Source organism: Lepisosteus oculatus, chromosome 18 (genome assembly GCF_040954835.1).
Source record: "Lepisosteus oculatus isolate fLepOcu1 chromosome 18, fLepOcu1.hap2, whole genome shotgun sequence".
Lineage (NCBI taxonomy): Eukaryota > Metazoa > Chordata > Actinopteri > Semionotiformes > Lepisosteidae > Lepisosteus > Lepisosteus oculatus.
In genome coordinates, this window is record NC_090713.1 from 4,634,422 (window position 1) to 4,661,625 (window position 27,204).

Consider the following 27,204-nt stretch of genomic DNA (forward strand, 5'->3'; position numbering starts at 1 on the left):
TATAAAACTGTCTAGTCCTGCTGTTCTGGGAGAGTTCATGCTAAACTGCTCATCTTGCTCTGTCACAACACACAGCACCAAGCCTGTGTTTCCAGCACTGACTGGCTACAAGTGGTGTTGAACCCAGGAAGACAATTTGCATAGAAAAGACACTTTGCATTGGCAACACATACTTCAGTGCTCTGGGAGTGTTTATAGCCCTGTGAGTTTAACACTGCATGACTGAGAGCCTCCCTTCATGGCAACAGAACCCACAGCAACAATGACTTTCATCACCATCTTCGTCTCATCACTCCTCATCACTGTTGAGGGTATGATTTAATACCTATTTTTTATCAATTAAGAATCTTAGATTCAAATTAGATGAACCAGGTGAACAGAAGGGTGTGAAATTACTAAAAGTCTTCAAACATTCTAATGATCAATTATCTGCTTTTACTGTGTTTTGTCCTGTTTTCAGAATCCAGTGGACAGGTTACTGTGACTCAGACTCCAGCAGTGAAATCTGTTCTCCTTGGGCAGACAGTCGCTGTGAGCTGTAAGACCAGTCCTGCAGTGTACATATATGACTCTAAGCACAGACTAGTCTGGTATCAACAAAAATCTGGAGAAGCTCACTCCTGATCTATAATGCAACTACCCGTCAGACTGGGATCTCAGAGCGTTTAAGTGGCAGTGGATCTGGGACTGACTTCACTCTGACCATCACAGGAGTCCAAGCTGAAGATGCAGCAGATTATTACTGTCAGAGCACTCACTGCCTCAACACTACGTGTTGTACCCATACAAAAACCTCCCTCAGCAGGACTACACATCGACTGTAGTGCTGAAGCTGCACTTGTACTTAGAAATTTAATTTCTTATTATATTAGATCATTTTAGACAATCATATGAATAAAAACACTTCTCTTTTGAATCATTTTAGGTGCAATCATGAAGAGATCCTGATCACATTTGACATCTCTGAAATTTAAAATGTTTTGTATTCCTGCTTGTGAGAAATTTTTACCTAGACTAAAAAGTCTGTCAGTCCATCAATCCAACTAAATGTTTTATTCACCCATCTGTGCATTTTCTTGCTGTTTGTATTCAGCTCAGGGTCACAAGGGGCTCAAGGCAGGATACACCCTGGCCAAGACATTAGTCTAAAGCAGGGCACACACCCTCCCACCAGGGCCAGTTTTACCAACAGATGATTATTCTAGCATCATGTGGGAGGAAACTGGAGCACCCATAAGTAAGCCATGCAAATACTTGGTGAATGTGTAAACTCCACATATATAGCACCCCAGGAATTGAACCCAAGGCCCTAGCACTGTGAGGCACACTGCTTTAACCTAATAAATAATTATATCTGCTTGCAGGTTAATGATAATAACAGCACAAACTATTTTTAGATTGACTCATGAGTATGGAGCTCTTCTCAGCATCATAATGAACTTGAACTTGAACTTTATTTATATATGTAAATGGTACATGTACTGGTACAATGGAAGTCGTACAGACAGAAAGTCTCATTGTAAAAAAAGTGTAAAAAACTGCAGACAGTGCATCAGGAAAATATAAAGACAGTAGACAATGTACAAGTAAACAATGAAACAGTTTGAATGTAAACACTGCAGACATGTAAACAATGACTGCAGATGTGCAATAAATAAGACATTATAAAGAGGTAGATGGTGTAGGTGAGGACCAAGGAGCAAGGCCAAATGTGTTCACCAATCGCACTGCTTGTGGGTAGAAGCTATTGAGGAATCTAATGGTAAGTGTCCGTATGCTTTTGTATCTCTTGCCTGAGGGCAGTGGGGTGAAGAGCTCATGCCCGGGGTGGTGACTGTCCTCTGTGATGGCCAGAATTCTACCACGGCAGAGGTCCTCATAGAGTTGTTTAATCTCTGTGAGACCACAGCCGATGATCTTCGGGGCCACATTCACCGCTCTCTGCAGTGCCTTTCTCTCTCGAGAAGAGGTGTTGCCATACCACACAATGACCGTTGGTGAGGATGCTCTCGAGGGTGCAGCAGTAGAAGTTCACCAACACAGATACTGGCATCCCCCATCGTCTGAGGCACCTCAGGAAATAGAGGTGCTGCTGAGCCTTCTTCAAGATAAAGTCTGTGCTCACAGTCCAGGTTAGAGCATTAGAAATGAAGCTGTTGACTGTTTCCACTTCCGTTCCATCAATACTGAGTGGCCTGTGAGTATGTGGCCTGTGTCTCCGAAAATCCCCTATTAGCTCTTTTGTTTTATTCACGTTCAAGTCCAGGTTATTGTTATGACACCACCTCAGCAGCAGTAGGACTTCATCCCTGTAAGTGGACTTGTCATCATCGCTAATCAGACCTATTATTGTGGTGTCATCCACAAATTTAATGATGCTGTTGCTGCTGTCTCTTCCTGTGCAGTCGTGAGTGAACAGGGAGTCAAACCTTGGACTCAGACAGCAGCTTTGTGGGGTGCCAGTGCTCAGGGTGAGTGGTGTTGATGTTTTAATACCTATCCGCACCACCTGTGGTATCTCGATTAGGAAGTCCAGCAGCCAGTTGCTGACAGCATTGCACAGTCCTAGTCCCCTGAGCTTTGTCACCAGTTGGCTGGGTATAATAGAATTGAATGCTGATTTGTAGTCCACAAACAGCATTCTCACATAAGAGTTCTTAGTGTCCAGGTGGTCCAAGACAGTATGTAGAGCTAGGGAGACAGCATCATCCACTGGTCTCTTGTTCTGGTAGGCAAACTGCAAGGGGTCCAGGGACTCTGTGATGGAGGAGTTGATGTGTGACAACACCAGCTTCTCCAGGCATTTCATCACCACAGACGTTAATGCTACTCAGCTGTAATTGTGCAGGCATGTACGTTTTTGCCTTTTTGGGGAGTGGAATAATAGTGGTTTTATTTTAAGCAGGTGGGGACAATGGACTGCAACAGGGAGGAGTTAAACATGTTCGTAAACACTGTGGTCAGCTGGGCTGCACATGTCCTAAGGACACGGGGTGGTATCCCATCAGGCCCTGCAGTCTTACGGATTTTCACACTACTCAGAGCCTTCTGCATGTCCTGCTCTGAGAGTTTCAGAACAAACTCGCCCTGTACACTTGGGGTCTTTTCAGCAGTGTCCGTGTTCAGAGCATCAAAGTGGGCATAGAAATGGTTCAGATCATCATGTGTTGTTCGTGTCAATCTCCTTGCTGCAGCCCTTGTAGCCTGTGATTGGCTGTAATCCCTGACACAACCGCTGGGTGTCATTGCATTGCATTTCAAGCCACACTCTGTAGCTCCGTTTAGCACGTTTCATGGCTTTCTGTAATATATACCGTGATTCCCTGTACAGATCTTTGTCCCCAGATTTAAACGCGATGGATATATCTTTTATTTTATTGTGAATGTCGTTGTTGAACCACAGTTCCTGATTGGGAATTGTCCTAATTTTATTTTCTGATAAACAAATGTCGGTGCAATATTTTATATAGCCGGTGACCGTGTCCGAATACTTATTTAAATCTGTGTCGGGAGCTCTGAATGCGTCCCAGTCTGTACAATCAAAGCAGTCTATTAACCTGCTTTCCCCTCGTCAGACCAACAGTGCACTGACCTGTTCACAATGGGCGAGGGTTGTAGCCCGGAAGCAACAGGAGATTGATGTGGTCCAGCTTGTAGAAACTCGGTTTGGGAAGTGCTTTGTATGCTCCTTTTACTGTTGTGTAGCAGTGGTCCAAAATATTGCCTCCCTTTCTCAGTACAGTGACATGCTGAATGTATTTTTGCATATTTATTGAACTAATATCAGTGTTTGTGTACGGTTGATCTATTCCACAGGCTGTGTCCTGTGTCTTTGCCTTCACCCTTAGCAGCTGCAGGAGGTCCCAGCTGCAGCAGTGCAGTCACTGTGCAGTCCTCCTGAGGGAGGTTTTTGTATGGGTGTGAAACACTGTGTGAACACATGGTTACTGCTGGGGTAGTGGAAACTCTGACAGTAATAATCTGCTACATCTTCAGCCTGGACTCCTGTGATGGTCAGAGTGAAGTCAGTCCCAGATCCACTGCCACTGAAACGCTCTTGGATCCCAGTCTGACGGTTAGTTGCTCCATAGATCAGAAGTTTAGGAGCTTCTCCAGCTTTCTGTTGGTACCAGGCTAGGAGATTATTGTTATAAACTGCAGGACTGGTCTTACAGCTCACAGTAACTGTCTGTCCTGGAGCACTAGATATTACTGGAGGCTGAGTCACAGAAATCTGTCCATTGCATTCTGTAAATCAATAAAACACAATATGATAGACATACAAAAAACAATATATCCATAAGATATCCATAATTTTGTAATTTTTTTGTCTTCATCTAAATTAACTTAACTCCATATTTTTCCACATGAAATAAAAAATATTGTAACATTTTTAAAATATCCAAGCCCAATCCTACCCTGAGCAGTGATGAAGAATGCCCAGATGAAGACGGTGATAAAAATAATGTTTATTGTGGATTCTGTTGCCATGAAGGGCAGCTCTCAATCATGAAGTGTTAAACTCACAGGGCTATAAACACTCCCAGAGCACTGAAGCATGTGCTGCCAATGCAAAGTGTCTCTTCTATGCAAATTGTCTTCCTGAGTTCAGCAGCACTTGTAGTCAGTCAGTGCTGGAAACACAGGCTTGGTGCTGTGTGTTGTGACAAAGCAAGATGAGCAGTTTAGCATCAACACTACCAGGACAGCAGGACTAGATAGAGAGCAGTTTTATAAGGGGCAGAAGATGAGACATTAGCTGAGCCCTTATTCCACTCAAGACAGCAGAGTGTGGAGAGTCTTGTAAAACCAGCACTTATCTCTGTGTCTTCATATACAACAACATAAATGTCTTAACTTACTCCATGATCATACTATCTATCATCAGGGTGTATGTGCTCATTTCTTGCGAATAAGTAAGTCTGCAAGCCTGCATCTTTGAATAATGGGGCATTTGTTATTCCTTGTAGCTCCACAAAGGCCAGAAGAACTGTGAACCTTAAGCTTCAGTTTGAAGAAACTGGGTGAACATACCTTAAAAAAATCCACACAGACACCAACGTTTACCATTCTGTAAACGTAAAAATTCTATAAATATCACATTTTTATATTGAAAAGAAACACAACCAACTGCATTTAACCTCAAGAGAGAAGGGATATCAATGAATATGATAGATATCACTTGTTTGATGTTGAATTATACAATATGTTTATTTATAATAGAAACAATGAAACAGTAAGAATTCTGATTAGAAGAAGCATTACTGTAAGAATTTAGAATTTAATGAATAGATTATTCTGTTCCAAATACATTGATTGAGGACCCAAGGGTGGAAAACCGTGTCATCCGTCCAGAGGCAAAATGAGGTACAACACCCTCTCATTGCCAAGAATGGATGACGCACTAGTTGAGTTGCTACATCACATACCATTCCCTTAGAAAAAGGTAAACTGGGGTGTCACGTGACCCGAAGTAAGATGGCTGCTTGAGTTTGTGATCCGCTTCACCTTTTCCTTATTTTATCAAATCTTCTCCATTAAATTTTTTTCTGTTACTAATTGCACCACCGATACATTTTTCAAAAGAGTACCTCATAGAAAAAAGAAAAGGAGGACAAAACTTCCTACTCTGGGGAAAGCCCGCAGCCACCTGCCATCCGAACGTACCCAGTGCTTACTGAAATTAGGGCCGTTGGCTCACGTGTAGACGGCCGACGGTTGACTCGGCTCAATTGCTGTTTCAATCAGCTCACTGTATGGGTCCCAAACTAATTTAACAGAGCGAGTTAGCTCTACTGAGGCACAGATGGTGGAAGCTAAAAATTGGATTTCCACTATAGAAGATGCCGGAAAAACGCAAGAAAACCAGCTGAATAATTTGAAACGGCAAATTGAGAAGATGCAAAATAAAATTGATGATCTGGAAAACAGGGGTTGGTGAAAAACATGAAAATCGTGGGCCTGCCGGAGAGGTCAGAGGGTTCTACAACGCTCATAAAATTCCTCCAGTCAAATGCTACCGAAATGGCTACATTTTCCCTCGGACAAAATTAAAGACATTGAACGTGCCCAGAGATCACCAGGCCCTGTTCCCGACTGAGGTCATGAAGAAACGACGGAAGTTTGATGCAGTGAGGAAATCCCTTGCCCACAGGAATATGTTTAGAGGATTTGCTTACCCGGCCAGACTGCGCTGTATTCATAATGTTAAGTGACATGTATTTTTCTCGCCAGCTTCTGTGTAGGAATGTTTGGACAATATCACAGACCAATACTTCATATTACTTTTTGAAATCGGTGGAATGAGGTAAACGGAGAAGAGAAGTTGGACTTTAGGCCTCTTTATGTTTACTGTCATTCAATCAGAGAAAATTGTAGTAGTATAGACTTGAAAAGATAATTTTAACCATAATTAGCTCTTTTAATCTTTTCCAATTTCTTTAAAAAATTGTAATTTCCAGATGTAGTCATCCTAATTTTACAGTATTATATATATACATTGTTATGGTGTAATTTGGCATTACGCAAGTATTTTAATATTTAGTGTGTTATTTAGGGCCAGGTTTTGTTTTACACTTTTGTTTTTTCATGTTAGGTGGGACCAAATTCTGCTTTTGCTGCAGATATTCCAATGTGTTCACTGTTTACATCTCTATTGATTTGCTTATTGATCGGGCTTAGTGACCTGTTCAGATTGTTTGTTCCTAGTCATATGGGGACGGGGCTCAGGGTGGGGGGTAATTTTTTCTTGTTTCTTTTTTCAGATTTATTTTTCGCTCAGGTTTTCAGCATCATTGAAGTTTTTGTAATGTATAGCGTAAAGGATCAGTGTTTTAGACTTTTCTATGATTGTCAATGACAAGTTCACATAAGTTTATTATGTGGAATATTAATGGCATAGGTCATGTTATTAAATCCCATCTTTGTGGAACAGGCTGTGGAGTGACTCATTCGTGAAGAGGACATGATGCCACTCCTGACATGTCCATCAAAGCCTCTATCTAGCCAAAGCCAGTTGGGTGTGACATCTAGGAGGTGTGAGCAGAGGGCCTCTGACAGGTCACCTCTAAGGCCGGAAAATGGAGCCTCATCGGCAGAATGGAGCCTCACTGTCCTGTCACTGATACAGGCATTGTGTCTGCCGGCAGTTTCAGCAGCAGTACAGGTGGCAGATCTGAAACCATCCCTCAGATGGGCCAGTCTGATGTGCCGGTCCTGCTCTGGTGTGGTCACTTGAGGGTGACAGGATTTTGGATGGTCATCTGTCCTGCCGGTCTGCTGAAACATCCTCTGCAGTCGGGACACAGAGGAGCAGCTTATAAATAGTGTCTGGCAATGCTGGCACATGACATGCCTGCCTGCAGCATGCCAATGGCCCTCTCCCTTGCTGATGTGAATCAGGGTAGTTTTTCTCTTTTCTCTTGGAAGACTCCAGTGGAAGTCCAACAACAGCATTTCCACCTTGTAGCTTGATCTCATCAGTTTTCAGAAATTCAGCAAGTTTAGACAGTGTCAGCATTGAGATCAGAGATCTCCAATCCAAACCAGTTTGCTGCTGTGAGAGGTGTTGGTGAACCAACAGGTGGAACAGAATTCTTGGACCATATTTCCAGGAGATCCGCAGATTCAGAAATGCAGTATCTGGTCTTGGCTGAGGAGCCAGTGGTGTGAAGCTGCCTTCTGTAGGATTATGAATGAACGTCTCTGAGTCAGAAAAAAAGTGACAGAAGACACTGTGCTGTAGGAGATACTATCCACTTGATGAGATGTCACACTGAAGACCTGACTACCTGGTCATTAAAGATCCCATCATGGTTTTTGAATGAACAGAAGTGATAACCCTGGTGGCCTAGATTGACAGATATTCACAATAAAAATGAGAATGAATAGAGATGTGTTTACTGTTGGATCTATGTCTCTATACAGAAACCGCATCATCTATTCACTTGAATAATATACACCGACTTGCAAAAATTTTCACCCCCTTCCAATGACATCCCATTGTGTTGAAATACAAATGATCTCTTCCCATCAGTCCAGTGAATTTTTAAATCTTAATTTTAATACTCAACCTAAAGACCCATTGATCGATTTCAGTATGAGATTTGATTTTTGTTCTTGCAAACAATGTCTTTTACCCATTAAAATGTTCAATTTTTCAACTTTTGTTTAAATATAATAATAATGATGATAAAGTAATCTATTTAGATGGATATTAACCTGTATGGCTTTTTCCTGCTGCATCTCCTACTGGTGTCTCTCTTGTTAGGGTTTCTGGGCCTCCAGCTCTTCTCCTCAGCCACAGCCAGAACCATTCGTTTTCTTTCGTCTTCCATTAGATCCTTGACTGCCATCTTCAGTGTGATGCCCTCCACTCCCACATCCCTGAGGAGGCATAACAACAATGTACCTGCACTTGTAAAGCCTCTGTATCCCAGTTCCACAGGGTAGATGAAGAGTCTCCATCCACCTTCTCTACATTCTGATAATCTCAGCCTCTTCCTCTCATATTCCTTCCTCCCACAGGACTGTCAATTCCATGAGGAGTACAGTCTTGGTCTCTTCTGCCCCCACCTCTATATCACGACACAATAGCGTGCTGGTGATTTCCCTAGGGGGATTGGAGCAGCCTGACAAGGTCCACCTCCATTTATTATTTTTATTATTTAATTTATATGGCTGTGCTCTGGACACTCAAAGCTTCACATGGAATAGGAACTCCCCTCCACCAACACCAGAGTGAAGCCCACCTGGATGATTCAACAGCCAGGTCCTCAGTGCCCCAAGAGGAGGCCATGATCGGTAAAGGCCAGGGGAAAATCTGTCCAGGACACCAGGGGTAACATCCCTACTCTTTTCAAGGAACTCACTTGAATTATGGGATTTTTAATGACTATATAGAGTCAGCACCTTGGTTAGGTCTCATCCAACAGATTTAATCTTTTTACAGTACATTGTCCCCGTCACTATACACAGACCACAGAGTTAGCTTCCCCTGCTGGTCCAATTAACAGCTCTTCCTGCAGCAAACTTCTGCTCTCCCAGGAGTTACAGGGTGATATAGCTGGCATACTGTATTTCAGACTGTGTCTAAGTGTACATAATGTAAACCCAGAGATCAGCATGTGTATGATCTTAGAGCTTACAATCCTAATGATGGTGCCCACTACTTTCAAAACTAATCAATTAGCTCCAATATTTAGTTAACTGTAAGAGGAATGATGGTTTGTGTCATATAGCCCCTAGATTGCAGTAGAAAACTGTGGAGATACTATAGTTACAGTTGTTAAACCACTAGGGGTTGCATTACTCAACCAGTAAAGTGTCTGAACATACAGATGCAGCCATTCAAAATGCGCGGTAAAAACCCGCGGTACGGTAACCTACCCACAAGCCACCACGGGGCACCGGAGGGTACCGCAGGGCAAGTGATTGGCTGGCCAAAATGACCGACAGGGGCACTCGTGGTGCATTGGTTGGTAGTGCAAAGATTTAATCATTTAATGTCTTTACTGTGCACATTTTAATCCGCTTAGTTTTGAATATTTATATGGATTTTACCACTAAAGGGAAATTTTAGTAGCTGAGCATAAAAAGAAGAGGAGCATAACGCATCTGAAGGTCATAAACGATATTAATTTAGGAACATAAACATTACTGTATGTATGTAAACTGTACTGTGTATGGCTGGTATTGGTAGTTCAAAGAAAAAATACACACCAGTCTTCCATTTCTCCCTAAACATTTTAAGCATGAAAGTTTTATAAAACGGTACCCAAATATGCGATTGCTGTATAGAATGAATTTTAATTTTAAAAAAAATTATTTAACACGAACATTAAGCTGTTTACATCTTCCGCCTGAGAACAGTCACCCGTTGCTACCCAACGCAGAATGGTGATTGGCTGACACCATCTGACACCCCTCTAATTGGAGAAAAAAGACGTGCTGGTTTGCTATACCAGGAAGAGGATTTCTTTCTATTCAAAACGTGTATTTTAAAAGTTTAAGAAGTAAAAACCTTACAGCGTACACAGATTTCTAAACTGATCAGGATCGTTATCTTTGTCTTATGCATAATAATGTTCACCGCTCTGTCCAGCAAATTAATAATAAACTTTATTTTATATAGCTTTTTAAACGAATAAGTAATTAGATTGCTCATAAACCTAATCACTTGCTTTTTCTTTTTATTTAGGCTCAGATTTCAACTATAGATCGTATTATTAATAACCATAATAACAACCAACCAACAAAAACAACCATATAAACATAATACCAACCAAAAACATAGATAACAACCACAATACAAATAATCAAACCATTTTACACTCGCAAAGTCCTCCAGTTATCATAATCCCGCCCCTTATGCAAAACCAAACCTTCCTCCCATCCCAGTTTATCCTGTTTATCATAAACAAAATCCACCTCAATTTTCAACATAAAGCATTACACAAAATCAATACCTCAACACTCCATACTCAACAACGATAATTCACAAACAGCCAGAACATGTAACTACACATTTCCTAACATACCTAATTTCCATAACCCCGCCCCTTATGCAAAACCAACATCCCTCCCCTGTTCTCTCTCTCCCCTGGCGGTTGTAATTGTTTTTATTTTCAAATAAATTTTAGCAAAGTCATGTATTTTAAAAATCTTAAGATTTTTATATTTATGTCTTTATTTAGTGGTTTCATTAGTGACAAAGGCTAAACTTTCTTGGAAAAATGTCTTTTATGTAAACCATGTTTGCTATTAATTCATTCAGGGCTAAAATATGTTCAGTCTTCTAATGAAAGAAGGGTTCCTTTTGCCGTAGTCGGGAGCCTAGCCTTTAACTAGTAAGTACTGTATTTACTGGGGTTTTTTTTTTTTGGGGGGGGGGTGTCTTTCGCTGGAAATTTCGCCTCCTACTTTGAAAATACCCGTGAAACCGGTTCAATTCGTCACTTCCAGCACTCCTGCAGAGAGTTGGGTTGTACTTGCAGTGCATACAGTACACGCGTTATGCTCTTCGTTAATGTCTGTGAAGTTTTATTTAATCTCTGAGCCATACTGATTCTTCTGGAAGCCAGTTTCCGCCAGGGAGTAAAAAAAAAAACACACTATGGTATTCTCTCCAATGCAGTGCAGTTAAAAACATACCTCTGATGCTGCTCCTAAATTAATATCGTTTATGACCATCAGAAGCTTTATGCTCCTTTTCTTTTTTCCAGTGGATTGAACAGGGAGAGGCATTTCATGATGTACTTTTCACTGATGAAACAACAGTGGCTCTGGAACAGTTTTCAACCAAGTCGTTTTATAAAAAGGGGAGATATGTACACATTACTGAAGCTAAAAGTTTAGCCTTTGTCACTAATGTAAATACTAAATAAAGACATAGAAATCCCTACGTTACAGACTGTATATGGCTGGTATTGGTAGTTTAAACAAAAAATACACACCAGTATTCCACTTTCCCCCTAAACATTTTAAGCATCAGAGTCTTACATGTGGTTATTTCGAAAACGTTTGTACGTGCTCCTTCTTACCATGTTACTGTTTACTGTTACTCACCATATTAAGTTTAAGTGCCTGTGGGCACTTTTCCTGTCCGTGGGGGGTGGACCGTCTTTCATTAGAAGGTTAGTCTCTTCTACTCTGAGAATGTAGAGGGGGTGGAAAGTGCCCGCGGTAATTTAATTAGTATTAAAATCTTAGTTATCTTTCTAGTTCACAGGTTTGCATGCATAATTTAATTTTGAAAGCCACTGAGACATCAGGTACTACTGTTGTATTTATGAAAAAGAAACAAAACAAAAAACATACTAACAACTGTGCCATCCTACTCCTTAGTTAATACATTTTATTATTCATAAACAGTTAACATTGTTAGCAAAATATTTTGAATTATATTTAACCCTATTTTTTCTTTAGTTTTGTATTTAACTTATTATATGATAGTCAGACTTAATGTATATTAATGTATATTTGAACAATGAAAATATATTTTTACAAGATTTTACATTAAGCACTTAAAATTAATATGGTTAATAATAGTAAACTGTAACATGCTGTAACAAGATCGGTTAAACTGCGAAGAAAATCCTTTCAGAGAAAATGTTTCAGGTGTGAAGAACAAACCTGCTCCCACACACCCTGCCCCCACTACCATTAGAATATACACAAACATTTTAGCGTTTCATTCTGGGCAGAAGACCCTCACACCTGAAGAGTGCTGTCTGTGACGAATTAAACTGGTTTTACAGGTTTCAATCACAGATTGGGACTCAGTAAAGTAACACACAGCGCCACTGGATTTGATAATACTGTACCTAACCAAAATCCGCAATATGGAAACAGAACCTGTGTAATTGTTGATAGATGATGTACTCGTAACATTTTTTCAAGACGAACTACAACATTTAAAAAATGACTTGTATGTACTTGATATCTCTAATCAATCCACGGGTTCCAGCACAAAACAAAACTAAAACGCATACTGTTTCGCGCTTCTTATTAGTTGCTCAAAAGTAATTTGACCGTATGAAATGCATAATATAAACCTAGAAACATATACGTGAGCAGTACTTAAGCACTGTAGTATCGGTGTTAAGACATACCTCTCAAATACTGTAAATCAAGTTAAAAATATCTCAAGACCGATTCTGGTCGTAATGAAACCATGTTTCGTGTATGTTTTCTTTTTCATCTTGAAATAACTCATTTCTAAATACCTTTTTCACTGTTAACATCTTGTAGCAACTTTGCGACAAAATATACACTCTGACAGTTCATCCTGCTACCAACATTAAATAAAACAAATCTTAAGATTTCTATATTTATGTCTTTATTTAGTGGTTTCATTCGAAGCTTACAATGTTTAGGGAGAAATGGAATACTGGTGTGTATTTTTTTCTTTAAAGTACCGAGACCAGCCATATACTGTATGTTTATGTTAAGATTTCCCTTCAGTGGTAAAATTAGATATGAATATTCAATACTTAAACGGGCACAGTTAAGACATTAAATATACATATACATATTGTATACAGTACAGTTTGCATACGGTAATATGTTTATGTTACGCGATTAAAAAATAAATAAATAAAACTGAAAGGGCCAGCACCAGCTGGATTCAAACACACAACCTGCCAGGTGGTAGTCACGCACCTATACCAGTAGGCTACAAGACAGCTCGCATAAGCAGGCAGGCAAAACAGCCCTACACAGCCCTGCCGCAGTACACGGATATAATCATACCGTTATTAAATTCTTGAGATACGCGATTCCATATTATATTCCCTTTTAATCAAATTCTAAAAGTATGCTTGTTGACTCCGGTATCACGTTAGTTAAAGACTTCGAAGCTTACAATGTTTAGGGAGAAATGGAATACTGGTGTGTATTTTTTTCTTTTCATGATAGGTGTCGCATTTTAAATCATTTTCGTAGTTAGAAATTATGAAACGCCCTGTTAAAAGCAAGGAAGTTTTTATGCCCGTTGAAGTAAAACAAAATGCCTGACAAAGTATGGCTTGGACAGATTCCAAGTGCTTGTACAAATGTGCTAAAGAAATTATACTTTGAGTATACAGCTTGTCCAAAGTCATCCATTATTAATACTATTAGTAATATCTTCAGTAAAGGCTTTGATGCATAAATATTTCTGATAAAGGTAGGTTGTATACTTTTGTCCAACTGAGCAATCTTGCTTTCATAAAATATACCAACATTTGAATGACTGATGATTAACATGCTGTAATACACAGTTCAAAATTAAAGGCTCGAATGCTGTACATGAGAGGTTAAGCTCCCCCTGGCGGTTTTACAAGGCGACGCCGGATAGTTAGTCATGTGACACACGTGATACCGCGTGATACCCCGGTGGGCGTTTGCGGTATGCCGCGAAATACCTCACCCATTTTGAATGGCTGCATCTGTATAGAGACAAGTGCTGCTTTAACCAGACTCTCCACATTCTATTCCATTTCAGCTGTGTTGAGTGGGATAAGGGCTCAGCTGATTGTGTCTCATCCTCTGCTACTTATAAAGTTGTTCTTTGTCTTGTCCTGCTGTCCTTGGAGTGTAAATGCAAAACTGCTCATCTTACTCCGTCACAGCACACGGCACCAAGCTTGTGTTTCCTGCACTGACTGGCAACAAGTGCTGCTTAACACAGGAAGACAATTTGCAAAGAAGAGACACTTTGCATTGGCAGCACGTTTCAGTGCGCTGGGAGTGTTAATTGCCCTATTAGTTTAACACTTCATGATTGAAAGCTGCCTTTTTTGGAAACAGAAACCACAGCAACAATGACCTTCATCACTATCTACATTGTCTCTGCTCAGGGTATGATTTAATACTTACTTTTTAAAACTATGCTGTAAACTATCCTTGCAAATTAGGTGAACCAGGTGTACAGAAAGGTGTGAAATTACTAAAGGTAATTCAAAGATTCTAATGATCAAATACCTGCATTTACTGTGTTTTGTCATGTTTCCAGAATCCAGTGGACAGGTTACTGTGATTCAGACTCCAGGAGTGAAATCTGTTCTCCCTGGACAAACAGTCATTGTGAACTGTAAGACCAGTGCTGCAGTGTACATATATGACTCTAAGCACATTTTAGCCTTGTATCAACAGAGAGCTGGAGAAGCTCCTAAACTCCTAATCTATGGAACAATTACCAATCAGACTAGGATCTCAGAGCGTTTCAGTGGCAGTGGATCTGGGACTGACTTCACTCTGACCAGACTGTAGTGCTGAAGCTGGGACCTACTGCAGGTGCACTTTTAATTTAATTTTAATTTTATTTATTTTGTTATTATATTAGATTATTTTAGAAAATCATGTGAATAAAACAACTTCTCTTTTGAATCATTTTACGTGTGAAAGTGAAGAGAGAGATAATGATCACATCTGACATTTCTGACATTTAAAATGTTTTGTTTTCCTGCTTGTCAGAAATGTTTACCTAGACTAAAAAGTCTGTCAGTCCATCAATCCAACTAAATGTTTTATCCATCCATCTGTGTATTTTCTCGCTGTTTTTTTCAGCACGGGGTCGCAAGGGGCTCAAGGTAGGATACACCCTGGACAGGACACCAGTCCATCGCAGGGCAAACACACTCACACACTCTTACCAGGACCAGTTTTACCATTTTACCAGCAGATAGTTATTCTAGCATCATGTGGGAGGAAACATGAGCACCCATAAGAAAGCCATGCAAATACTGGAGAAGGTGCAAACTCCACATAGATAGCACCCCAGGATATGGACCCAGGTCCTCAGCAATGTGAGGCACAATGCTTTAGCCTAAGAAATAAAATATTTTTGAGTTAATAATAATAAAAACAACACAAACTACTTCGAGATTGACTCATAAGTATGGCGCTCTTCTCAGCTTCATAATATTAATTGAACTAATATCAGTGTTTGTGTCTTTGCCTTCATCCTCAGCACCTGCAGTAGGTCCCAGCTGCAGCAGTGCAGTCGCTGTACAGTCATACTGAGGGAGGTTTTTGTACGAGAGTGTAACACTGTGTGAACACCCATTTACTGTTGGGGTAGTGAGCACTCTGACAGTAATAATCTGCTACATCTTCAGCCTGGACTCCTGTGATGGTCAGAGTGAAGTCAGTCCCTGATCCACTGCCACTGAATCGCTCTGGGATCCCAGTATGACGGGTAGTTGCATAATAGATCAGGTGTTTAGGAGCTTCTCCAGCTTTCTGTTGGTACCAGCTTAGGTAATTATTGCTGTACACTGCAGGACTGGTCTTACAGCTCACAGTAACTCTCTGTCCTGGAGCACTAGATATTACTGGAGGCTGAGTCACAGAAATCTGTCCATTGCATTCTGTAAATCAATAAAACACAATGTGATAGACATACAAGAAACAACATATTAATAAAATATTCCGATTTTTTTATTTTGTAATATTGTTGTCTTCAACTAAATTAACTTAACTCCCTATTTTTCTATATGAAATAAAAATATTGTTAAATCTTTAAAATATCCAAGTCCAATCCTACCCTGAGCAGTGATGAAGAGTGCCCAGATGAAGACAGTGATAAAAGTCATTGTTGCTGTGGATTCTGTTGCCATGAAGGGCAGCTCTCAGTCATGAAGTGTTAAACTCACAGGGCTATAAATACACCCAGAGCACTGAAGCATGTGCTGCCAATGCAAACTGTCTCTTCTATGCAAATTGTCTTTCTTGGTTCAACAGCACTTGTAGCCAGTGAGTGCTGGAAACATAGGCTTGGTGCTGTGTGTTGTGACAGAGCAAGGTGAGCAGTTTAGCATCAACACTCCCAGGGCAGCAGGACTAGATAGAGAGCAATTTTATAAGGGGCAGAAGATGAGACATCAGCTGAGCCCTTATTTCACTCAAGACAGCAGAGTATGGAGAGTCTGGTTTAAGCTGCACTTATCTCTGAGTCTTCAAGTACAACAACAATGTCTCTATGTACTCTATGATCATGTAAGCCATACTATTTTTTACCAGGGTGTGTGTACTCATTTCTTGCTAATAGTTAAGTCTGCATGCCTGCATCTTTGAATAATGGGGCATTTATTATGCCTTGTGGCTCCTCAAAGGCCAGAAGTACTGCAAACCTCTCTCTCAAGGAGAGATAAGAGTTGCACTGACGTAGAAATAAAACCTTTTGGCCATGAACAAAGTAGGCCTGGTGGCTCTCACATCATGAAAAGAGACCCCTTTCTCCAGAGACAAGGAATGCAAAACAAATACCTTTTTTTAAGCTTCAGTTTTAAGAATAAGGGTAAAATACCTTAATATAATTCACAAGTAATAGGTTTATTCCATGCTGAAAAAAAAAAGAAGAAAGAGAACACAACGTTTCGGCCGTGGAGCCTTCTTCAGGTGTGAGAGAGACAGGGCAGTAGGCAAAGGTAAAGTAGCGGGAGAACAAAGGTTGGGAGGGAGGAGGAGTGAGAGGCGGGAGCAGGGGACAGAAAGAGAGGCCAATCAAGAGGTGTGAAGTCAGAATGGGTACAGAGAGGTGTGAAATGAAACTTCCAATGAATGGAGAAAATTTAAAAGAACAGTAATCTGTCATTAAGGGAAGGGAGAATGTGTGATCCTAACTGCAGAATAATTTTAGTTTCGGTGGTCTTTCTGATGTATGAGTTCGGAAAACCGTCTTTGAGAACATAATATAATTCATATAGACACCAACGTTTACTATTCTGTAAATGTTAAAATTCTGTTAAAATCACATTTCTATCCTGAAAAGAAATACAATCAACTGCATTAAACCTCAAGTCACAAGAGATATCAAAGAAAATGTCAATAGATATCACTTGTTTTATCTGGAATTACACGTTTATTTATAATAGAAACAGATGACACAGTCAGAATTCTGATTACAAGAAACATTACTGGGAATATTTAGACTTTAATCAACAAATTGTGATTATTCTGCTCCAACTACATTGATATTTGGCGTCCCTGAGCCGGTTTTCTTACAGAGGTTATGGGTGAAGACCTATTGACAGATTTCAATATGAGATTTTTTTTTGCATTTTTTGCAAAAAATGTCTAATACAGATGCTGCCATTCAAAGTGCGCATTACAGACACGTACCGCAGGTGGCGTCGCGCATTGTGACGCAAGATGACGCGCGATACCGCGGTACGTGATTGGTTGACCGACAGGAGCACTTGTGGTCCGTTGGTCTGTCATAGAAAGACTTACAGTAAACGTCTTTGCTGTGCCCGTTGTAGATATTGAATTTTACCACAGAAGGGAAATCTTAGTAGCTGAGCATAAAAAGAATAGGAGCATACTGTAACGTGTGTGAAGGCCATAAACGATATTAATTTTGGAACATAAACATACGGTATATGGCTGGTCTTGGTACTTTAAAGAAAAAATACACACCAGTATTCCATTTCTCCCCAAAAATTTTAAGCATCGAAGTCTTTAACTAAAGAGATACCGGAGTCAACAAGCATACTTTTAGAATTTGATTAAAAGGGAATATAATATGGAATCTCGTATCTAACGAAATTAATAACAATATAATTATATTCATGTACGGCAACACAAGAATAGTACACGCTGTACATTGTCTGTCGATAATGTTTCTGTAGTGCTTTTTCAGCACTCTGCATGTGACTGCGCTGGTGGCGCTGTGGGTTAGGTTCCTGACTCAATGTCACACGGTCAGTGATTGAATCCCATGGAACTACGACTTTTTAACAAACATTTCTTTGAAAAAATGAAACGTTTCCCTTGGTCAGAGATTAAATAAAACCTCACTCGCACCAAACAAATTTATATTTCTAAATATCACAACATGATCGGATTTAAGTCTTTTAAATAACAATGAATAGTCACCTATGCGTTACAAAATTAACATTTATATTGTTTTGAATCGCGTTTTGATTTAAATCGTAAACGCGTGTTTAAATATATGTGTTTAAAGGCGATATATAAAAGCGCTGATTCTTATGGAATGTGTTCCGCTGGGGATTCAAAAAATTTATTTTTTCTAATCGCGTATCTAAGGAAAATAGCAGTATAACTTTGTTCATGCACATCATTATACAGTATCTCATTTTGTATTTCTATTAAAAAAATCGTTTGCCCAGCCACTATTGTTGTTATTGTTTTTATCCTGTAAAGCGCTTTGAGGAGCACAGCTTTCTCACCACTTAGATTACTTTTTGATACCATCCTTACACAAAGCAGAAACTTCTTGTATTTTCCGATGACATACTGTACAAGTGCAAAGATTTTAATCGTCTTTTTTCTGAACCAGGGAAAATCTGATCATGTTTCTCTATAACAATAATAAAAAACTTTATTTTACATATCACCTTTAAAAGTGGCATCTCAAAACAATACAGTAGATGTAAACCACAGATTACAAGGTAAATACCCTTAATCGTTTATTAAATTTAATCGTCTTTTTTCTGAACTGGTTTCACAGCGAAAGACACCTCCCCCCCCTCAAAAACCCAGTAAGTACAGTGCTAGTTAAGAAAGGCAAGGCTCCTCAATGAAATCGCTTTAACATGCTAATACGTTGGTGTAACAGTCCGGGCGTGGCAAGCTTCTAATTTCAACCCGACCACGGCGAAAGGAACCCTTCTTTCATTTGAAGACAATGAACATATTTTAGCCCTGAACGAATTAATAGCAAACATGGTTTACATAAAAGACAGTTTTCCAAGAAAGTTTAGCCTTTTTCACTAATGAAACCACTAAATAAAGACATAAATATAAAAATCTTAAGATTTTTAAAATACATGACTTTGCTAAAATTTATTTGAAAATAAAAACGATTACAAACGCCAGGGGAGAGAGAGAACAGGGGAGGGGTGTTGGTTTTGCATAAGGGGCGGGGCTATGGAAATGAGGTCTGTTTGGGAATGTGGAGTTACATGTTCTGGCTGTTTGTGAATTATCGTTGTTGAGTATGGAGTGTTGAGGTATTGATTTTGTGTAATGCTTTATGTTGAAAATTGAGGTGGATTTTGTTTATGATAAAGAGGATAAACTGGGATGGGAGGAGGGTTTGGTTTTGCATAAGGGGCGGGATTATGATAATTGGAGGAATTTGCGAGAGTATAATGGTTTGATATATTTGATTTTGTATTGTGGTTGTTATCTATGTTTTCGGTTGGTATTATGTTTATATGGTTGTTTTTGTTGGTTGGTTGTTATTATGGTTATTAATAATACGATCTATAGTTGAAATCTGAGCCTAAATTAAAAGAAAAAGCATTTTCAGAGAGCAATTACGCTGTGTTTATGTAGAATAAGTGATTAGGTTTATGAGCAATCTAATTACTTATTCATTTAAAACACTATAAAATAAAGTTTATTTATTAATTTGCTGGACAGAACGGTTAACATTATTATGCATAAGACAAAGATAACGATCCTGATCAGTTTAGAAATCTGTGTACGCTGTAAGGTTTTTACTTCTTAAACTTTTAAAATACACGTTTTGAATAGAAAGAAATCCTCTTCCTGGTACAGTCGCATGAAGAGAGAGGCGAAACATCCCTACACAGCCCTGTCGCAGTACACGAATATAATCATATTGTTATTAAATTCTTTAGATACGCGATTCCATATTATATTAGCAGAAAAGCTTAAAACTACCACTTTTTCAAACGCTATTTCACATGTTAGTTAAATACTTCGATGCTTAAAATGTTTAGGGAGAAATGGAATACTGGTGTGTATTTTTCCTTTAAAGTACCGATTCCTGGAATCTGACTGGCTGACACCCTTCTGAAGTGGTTCCATAATATCTGGTTTACGGAAAAGAAAGCGTTGATAAAAAAATCCTGGATTCCCATGTATCTCAGAGAGCGAGTGATCAGAAAAAGGAACGGCTGTTACACCCAGGTTTTACGCTCTCTCTCTGTTGAATGAATGAAAGCTTTATTAAAAACGCGTTTGCGTTTGTCTGGGTATTTACCTTGTAATCTGTGGTTTACATCTACTGTATTGTTTTGAGATGCCACTTTTAAAGGTGATATGTAAAATAAAGTTTTTTATTATTGTTATAGAGAAACATGATCAGATTTTCCCTGGTTCAGAAAAAAGTCGATTAAAATCTGTAATCTTTCCACTTGTATGTCATCGGACATTAACGAGTACAACCCCCTCTCTGCCGGACTGCTGGCTTTGACTAATTAAACCGGTTTCACAGGTATTTTCAAAGTAGGAAGTATAGTGTTAACTAGTAGCTAGGCTCCTCAATGAAATCACTTTAACATGCTAATGCGTTGGTGTAACAGTCCGGGCGTGGCAAGCTTCCAATGTCACCTCGACTCGATTGGAAGACAATGAACGTATTTTAGCCCTAAATGAATTAATAGCAAACATGGTTTACATAAAAGACATTTTTCCAAGAAAGTTTATAATAATACGATCTATAGTTGAAATCTGAGCCTAAATATAAAGGAAAAGCATTTTCAGAGAGCAATCACGCTGTGCTTATGTAGAAAAAGCGATTAGGTTTATGAGCAATCTAATTACCTATTCGCTTAAAACGCTATATAAAATAAAGTTTATTTAAAGATGAATGATAAGTGTCGCAGTTTAAATAATTTTCGTAGTAGGGATTGGACAGATTCCAAGTGCATTTTTGCAATTTACATTGCATTGTGCAATGTGCTGTTGTAATACAGTTTAGAATACAGTAAGTCTAAACTGTATCAGCTTTATTTATGGGTTGCAATTTAGAAAAAGTCAAAAACCGCACTCAAAATGCAATTTAGAGCTTTCTGGCAAGAGGAGACACCCAAATTATAATGTAACATGCCACTGTTTGTGCATGAACAAAGTTATACTGCAATTTTCCTTAGATACGCGATTAAAAAAATATTTTTTTGAATCCCCGGCGGAACACATTCCATAAGAATCTGCGCTTATATACAGTATATCGCCTTTAAACACATATATTTAAACACGTGTTTACTATTTAAATCAAAACGCGATTCAAATCAATATAAATGTTTATTTTGTAACGCATAGGTGACTATTCATTGTTATTAAAAAGACTTAAATTCGATCATGTTGTGATATTTAGAAATATAAATTTGTTTGGTGCGAGTAAGGTTTTATTTAATCTCTGACCAAGGGAAACGTTTCATTTTTTCAAAGAAATGTTTGTTAAAAAATAAAGTCATAGTTCCATGGGATTCAATCACAAACCATGTGACATGGGAATCAGGAAAGTAACCCACAGCGCCATCAGCGCAGTCACATGCTGAGGGCTGAAAAAGCACTACAGAAACATTATGTACAGACAATGTACAGATTTGATAAAGCTATAAAATAATGTAATTAGGCACAGAACAAGTTTACAGCACAGTACAATAATAAATGCTGACCATGACTTTAGAAGCATAAATTACCTTACACTCAATTTAAACACAAGCTGTCTTTAGCCCTCTAAGCTGGTTCATACAGAAATGTAGAGAACCAGGCTCAGAACACACAGCTTCATTAGCGAATACATATGCAGGATAACTGGAGAAGTCGTTCTACAGTGGATGGATTTTTAGAAACATCCCATCAGTGACATCACTGAAGTCAACTCTTAGGTAACTGTTGTGTGGATAGTTTCACAAGAATCAGACAAAGGTTTAAGCATCGCTTGTTCTAGATAAAACTGCAAAAAAACAACAACAACCCATAATGTACTTCTTTGTGGCTCTGTTTGTCCAAATCATATATTCACAACGTGACATTAGAAAATAATAGTACGTAACCAAAATCCGCAATATGGAGACAGAAACTGTGTAATTGTTGACAGATGATGTACTCGTAACGTTTTTACAAGACGAACTACAACATTTAAAAAATGACTTGTATGTACTTGATATCTCTAATCAATCCACGGTGATATAGTTAAAGCAGTCCCCACACAAAACGAAACGAAAACGCCTTGGGCATATCGTTTCGCGCTTCTTATCAGTTGCTCAAAAGTAATTTGACCGTATGAAATGCATAATATAAACCTAGAAACATATACGTGAGCAGTATTTACATAGTATCGGTGTCAAGACATACCTCTCATATACTGTAAATCAAGTTAAAAATATCTCAAGACCGATTCTGGTCATAATGAAACCATGTTTCATGTATGTTTTCTTTAAAGTACCGAGACCAGCCATATACTGTATGTTTATGATCCAAAATTAATATCGTTTATGGCCTTCACACGCGTTGCAGTATGCTCCTATTCTTTTTAAGCTCAGGCACTAAGATTTCCCTTCCTTTAACTAACATGTGAAATAGCGTGTAAAAAAGTGGTAGTTTTAAGCTTTTCAGCTAATATAATATGGAATTGCGTATCTAAAGAAATTAATAACGATATCTCTTCATGTGACTTCCCTAGTAGCCCACTGGTCTATGTGCCTGATTACACAGGTTGTGTGTTCAAATCCAGGTGGTGCTGTGACTTTTCTTTTAACAAACATTTCTTTGAAAAAATAGAATAGCAATATTATGGACAATTAATTGACTTTATATTTCTAAATGTCACAACATGATTGAATTTAAGTCATTTTTGATAAAAATGAATAGTCACCTTCTTCCCTTCTGACAACGGTCCCTGCTTCTGCTTCCTGCTTCTATTGTGTGTGTGTGTGGGGGGGATCCCTTTAGATCTCCCTTCAGATTTAAAAGGTTATTAATCATATCTTCGGTGTCGCATCTTACCAGTGCAGCTGATCTTTTGCTGCCTGGGTCAACTATCACAAAGCTTTAGAGAACTTAACATTTCTATTATCAACAAATTGTAAATACGACGTTTACATTGGCATTATTAATTTTTCACATGGGTGTATGGAGGATTGTCAGCTGTCACTGACAGTAGACCCCCCCTCTTAGGCTGCACACACGATCTTTTAAATTTTTATAGAGAAATGGAGGCTGAACAGTATGCGTTACAATATAAACATTTATATTGATTTAAATCGCGTTTTGATTTAAATCGCAAACGTGTGTTTAATTATATGTGTTTTTTTAATCATAATCAGACAAATGCAACATAAATTGATACAGTATCTTTGTCTTCTAAGTATCTTAATAAATTTTGCACTCAAAATGCAATAGAAATGCAGGTAGAAATTCACACTTAACAACAACACATTAACACCTAACAACGGGTTCAGGGCCAGTACCCACAATTGTTAAACAAACAGAAAAGAATATTAAAGTATTGGCTTTAATATTAGCCGTACAGAACATTAAAGTGCCCCTTTCCATTCATCTAAATATCAAAATATACATTCGCCCCGGGCAGAAGCTGAAGAGCGCATGGCTGGGGTGCGCGCGGAAGAGCAGGACAGGAGTGAAAGTGGTCAGGGCGGGGTTTAGGAAGGCCGCTGACCAGTGCGGCTGTCCCACAGTGAAGCGGGCGTACAGTCTGGGGAGGTATCCGTTTTCCTTGTAGTTCCCTGCTTCTGCACCCCTGGTTCTTATTCTCCCTCTCTTTTCTCTCTCTCTCTTGGGCGCACGGGCAGTCTGTTGGCTCACGCTGTTGGCGGGCGGGGGCGCGGGAGAGCCGGGCTAGCAGGTGGTGATGGAGAAGAAAAATAAAGGCTTGTATTCAATGTATAATTTGAAATACATATTTTTCAGGTGTGAATGTGTATTTTCAGAATAAATTTCTAAACCAAATCATTGGCTTGATTTACTAGTTTCTACACCTGTAAAACCTATCTTTGATGTACAGTGCCTTGCGAAAGTATTCGGCCCCCTTGAACTTTTCAACCTTTTGCCACATTTCAGGCTTCAAACATAAAGATATAAATTTTTTATTTTATGTGAAGAATCACCAACAAGTGGGACACAATTGTGAAGTGGAACGAAATCTATTGGATTTTTGAAACTTTTTTAACTAATAAAAAAATGAAAAGTGGGGCGTGCAAAATTATTTGGCCCCTTTACTTTCAGTGCAGCAAACTCACTCCAGAAGTTCAGCGAGGATCTCTGAATGATCCAATGTTGTCCTAAATGACTGATGGTGATAAATAGAATCCACCTGTGTGTAATCAAGTCTCTGTATAAATGCACCTGCTCTGTGATAGTCTCAAGGTTCTGTTGAAAGCGCAGAGAGCATCATGAAGACCAAGGAACACACCAGGCAGGTCCTTAATACTGTTGTGGAGAAGTTTAAAGCCGGATTTGGATACAAAAAGATTTCCCAAGCTTCAAACATCCCAAGGAGCACTGTGCAAGCGATCATCTTGAAATGGAAGGAGTATCAGACCACTGCAAATCTACCAAGACCTGGCCGTCCCTCTAAACTTTCAGCTCAGACAAGGAGAAGACTGATCAGAGATGCAGCCAAGAGGCCCATGATCACTCTGGATGAACTGCAGAGAACTACAGCTGAGGTGGGAGAGTCTGTCCATAGGACAACAATCAGTCTTACACTGCAAAAATCTGGCCTTTATGGAAGAGTGGCAAGAAGAAAGCCATTTCTCAAAGATATCCATAAAAAGTCTCGTCTAAAGTTTGCCACAAGCCACCTGGGAGACACCCCAAACATGTGGAAGAAGGTGCTCTGTTCAGATGAAACCAAAATCGAACTTTTTGGCCACAATGCAAAACGATATGTTTGGCGTAAAAGCAACACAGCTCATCACCCTCAACACACCATCCCCACTGTCAAACATGGTGGTGGCAGCATCATGGTTTGGGCCTGCTGTTCTTCAGCAGGGACAGGGAAGATGGTTAAAATTGAGGGGAAGATGGATGCAGCCAAATACAGGACCATTCTGGATGAAAACCTGTTGGAGTCTGCAAAAGACCTGAAACTGGGACGGAGATTTATCTTCCAACAAGACAATGATCCCAAACATACAGCAAAATCTACAAAGGAATGGTTCACAAATAAACGTATCCAGGTGTTTGAATGGCCAAGTCAAAGTCCAGACCTGAATCCAATCGAGAATCTGTGGAAAGAGCTGAAAACTGCTGTTCACAAACGCTCTCCATCCAACCTCACTGAGCTCGAGCTGTTTTGCAAGGAAGAATGGGCAAGAATTTCAGTCTCTCGATGTGCAAAACTGATAGAGACATACCCCAAGCGACTTGCAGCTGTAATCGCAGCAAAAGGTGGCTCTACAAAGTATTAACGGAAGGGGGCCGAATAATTTTGCACGCCCCACTTTTCATTTTTTTATTAGTCAAAAAAGTTTCAAAAATCCAATAGATTTCGTTCCACTTCACAATTGTGTCCCACTTATTGGTGATGTAGGGAAAACCGGTTCAGGGACGCCAAATAATGTAGATCATAGTGGCTCTCTGAAGGCACCAGTTCTGTAGGGTTTGGGCATTTACTGAGACAATTATTAATTGTAGCAGTAAATCACAAAGTTGATTCTTTTGATGGCTTTAGAATCCAACCATGCGACATAACTCAAACAACGCACACACACAGGTACTAATACACGAGGATACATTTATTAATACATAGAATATGCATATAAACCTAACAGATCTTATCGAGAGGGTTATCAGAATACAAAAGGTATATTCGGTCAGTTACAAAGAGTTATACATATCAAGAGGACATACGTTCAGTATATCATTCATTAAGACCGTTTCGTAAAGTGAACTTGGTTACAACTTCTACATTAGATAATCAAACAAGTACATAACTCTTAGGAATTAAATTGATATCAACTGGTTGGGATAACAATTGAATTCTCGAGCTGTAATGCATTGAAGTTGAATACTCATCCAATCTTTGGGGATTCAGATCTCCTGCGGGCACAAAGAAACAGTTGCAGGCTGTTGCTGTCCAATCCGCGCTCTCTGGCTCCGTGCCAGGCTGTGCTGTGCGGCTTGCGACGGTGCGCTGCTGATGCTCACTGTTGGCTTTAACTAGCAAAGTTTGTGCACAGGAGAAAAGATGACTGTGGGTCCCAGCAAGTCAGGAAGAGGACCAGTTCGTTCCTGATGAAGAGCTAGTTCTGAATAGTAATTCAGCTGTCCACAGTTCCGACCTGTTCACGAGGCCTGCTGCTGGTTACTCTCTGGCAACCTCAACTCTAGACTCTTAGAACAAAGGAAAGTTCTGGCACTCGGACACACTGGCCGTTCCGTGGTTGTCCGGGCTGAGTCTCAGGATGGTCAGGAGGCGCGCTGCGAGAATGTCCTGCCCTTGGGAGCCTTCTGCTCCTGGGCCGTCCTGCCCTGGAATTCTCCTTTGAATTCCCTTTAGAATTGTTGGATCTGAATCTGAATCTGAATCTCACAGGCTCTCTGTGTTGCCTGTTTTTACCTGGAGGAACTTCAGCTCATTGATTGGCTGAAAGTTCCATGGGCATCAGAGTCCCACGTGGGTTACTCGGCCCTACCAGTCCCTGATTGGTTGATCAAGGTGAGATATGAGTCGCTTACTCCTGACACTTAGGAATGCAGTCCAGATGTCCAACTGGCACTCCCTAGACAGATAGGCGCCAATGGATGACCATTGATCATGATAGCCAGGCTTAGCTAAGTGCATCCCCCTTTGGGAGCTGTCCTTATCAAAAGAAAATATCTTGCATGAATGGTTTCTCTGTGGCTGCACCACAGAGATGAACAGAGAAATGGGGCCTCATTTGGGAAGCTCAGAAACACTTAGTTCTGCCTTATTATTAAGCCTCGCCGCTACAGTGATTCTTCACATAAAATAAAAAATGTATATCTTTATGT

General features: G+C 39.6%; 1 gene segment (V, D, J or C); it reads left to right on the plus strand.

Annotated features, from left to right (window-relative positions):
• The first annotated feature begins 238 nt into the window (after nt 1-238).
• The window catches only part of LOC102696545 (Ig kappa chain V-III region MOPC 63-like), a 100,524-nt gene continuing 73,558 nt past the window's right edge, over nt 239-27,204 (plus strand). The window contains 3 exon segments of the V gene segment in view: nt 239-311; nt 461-585; nt 1,099. Coding sequence covers nt 239-311; nt 461-585; nt 1,099 — 199 coding nt within the window.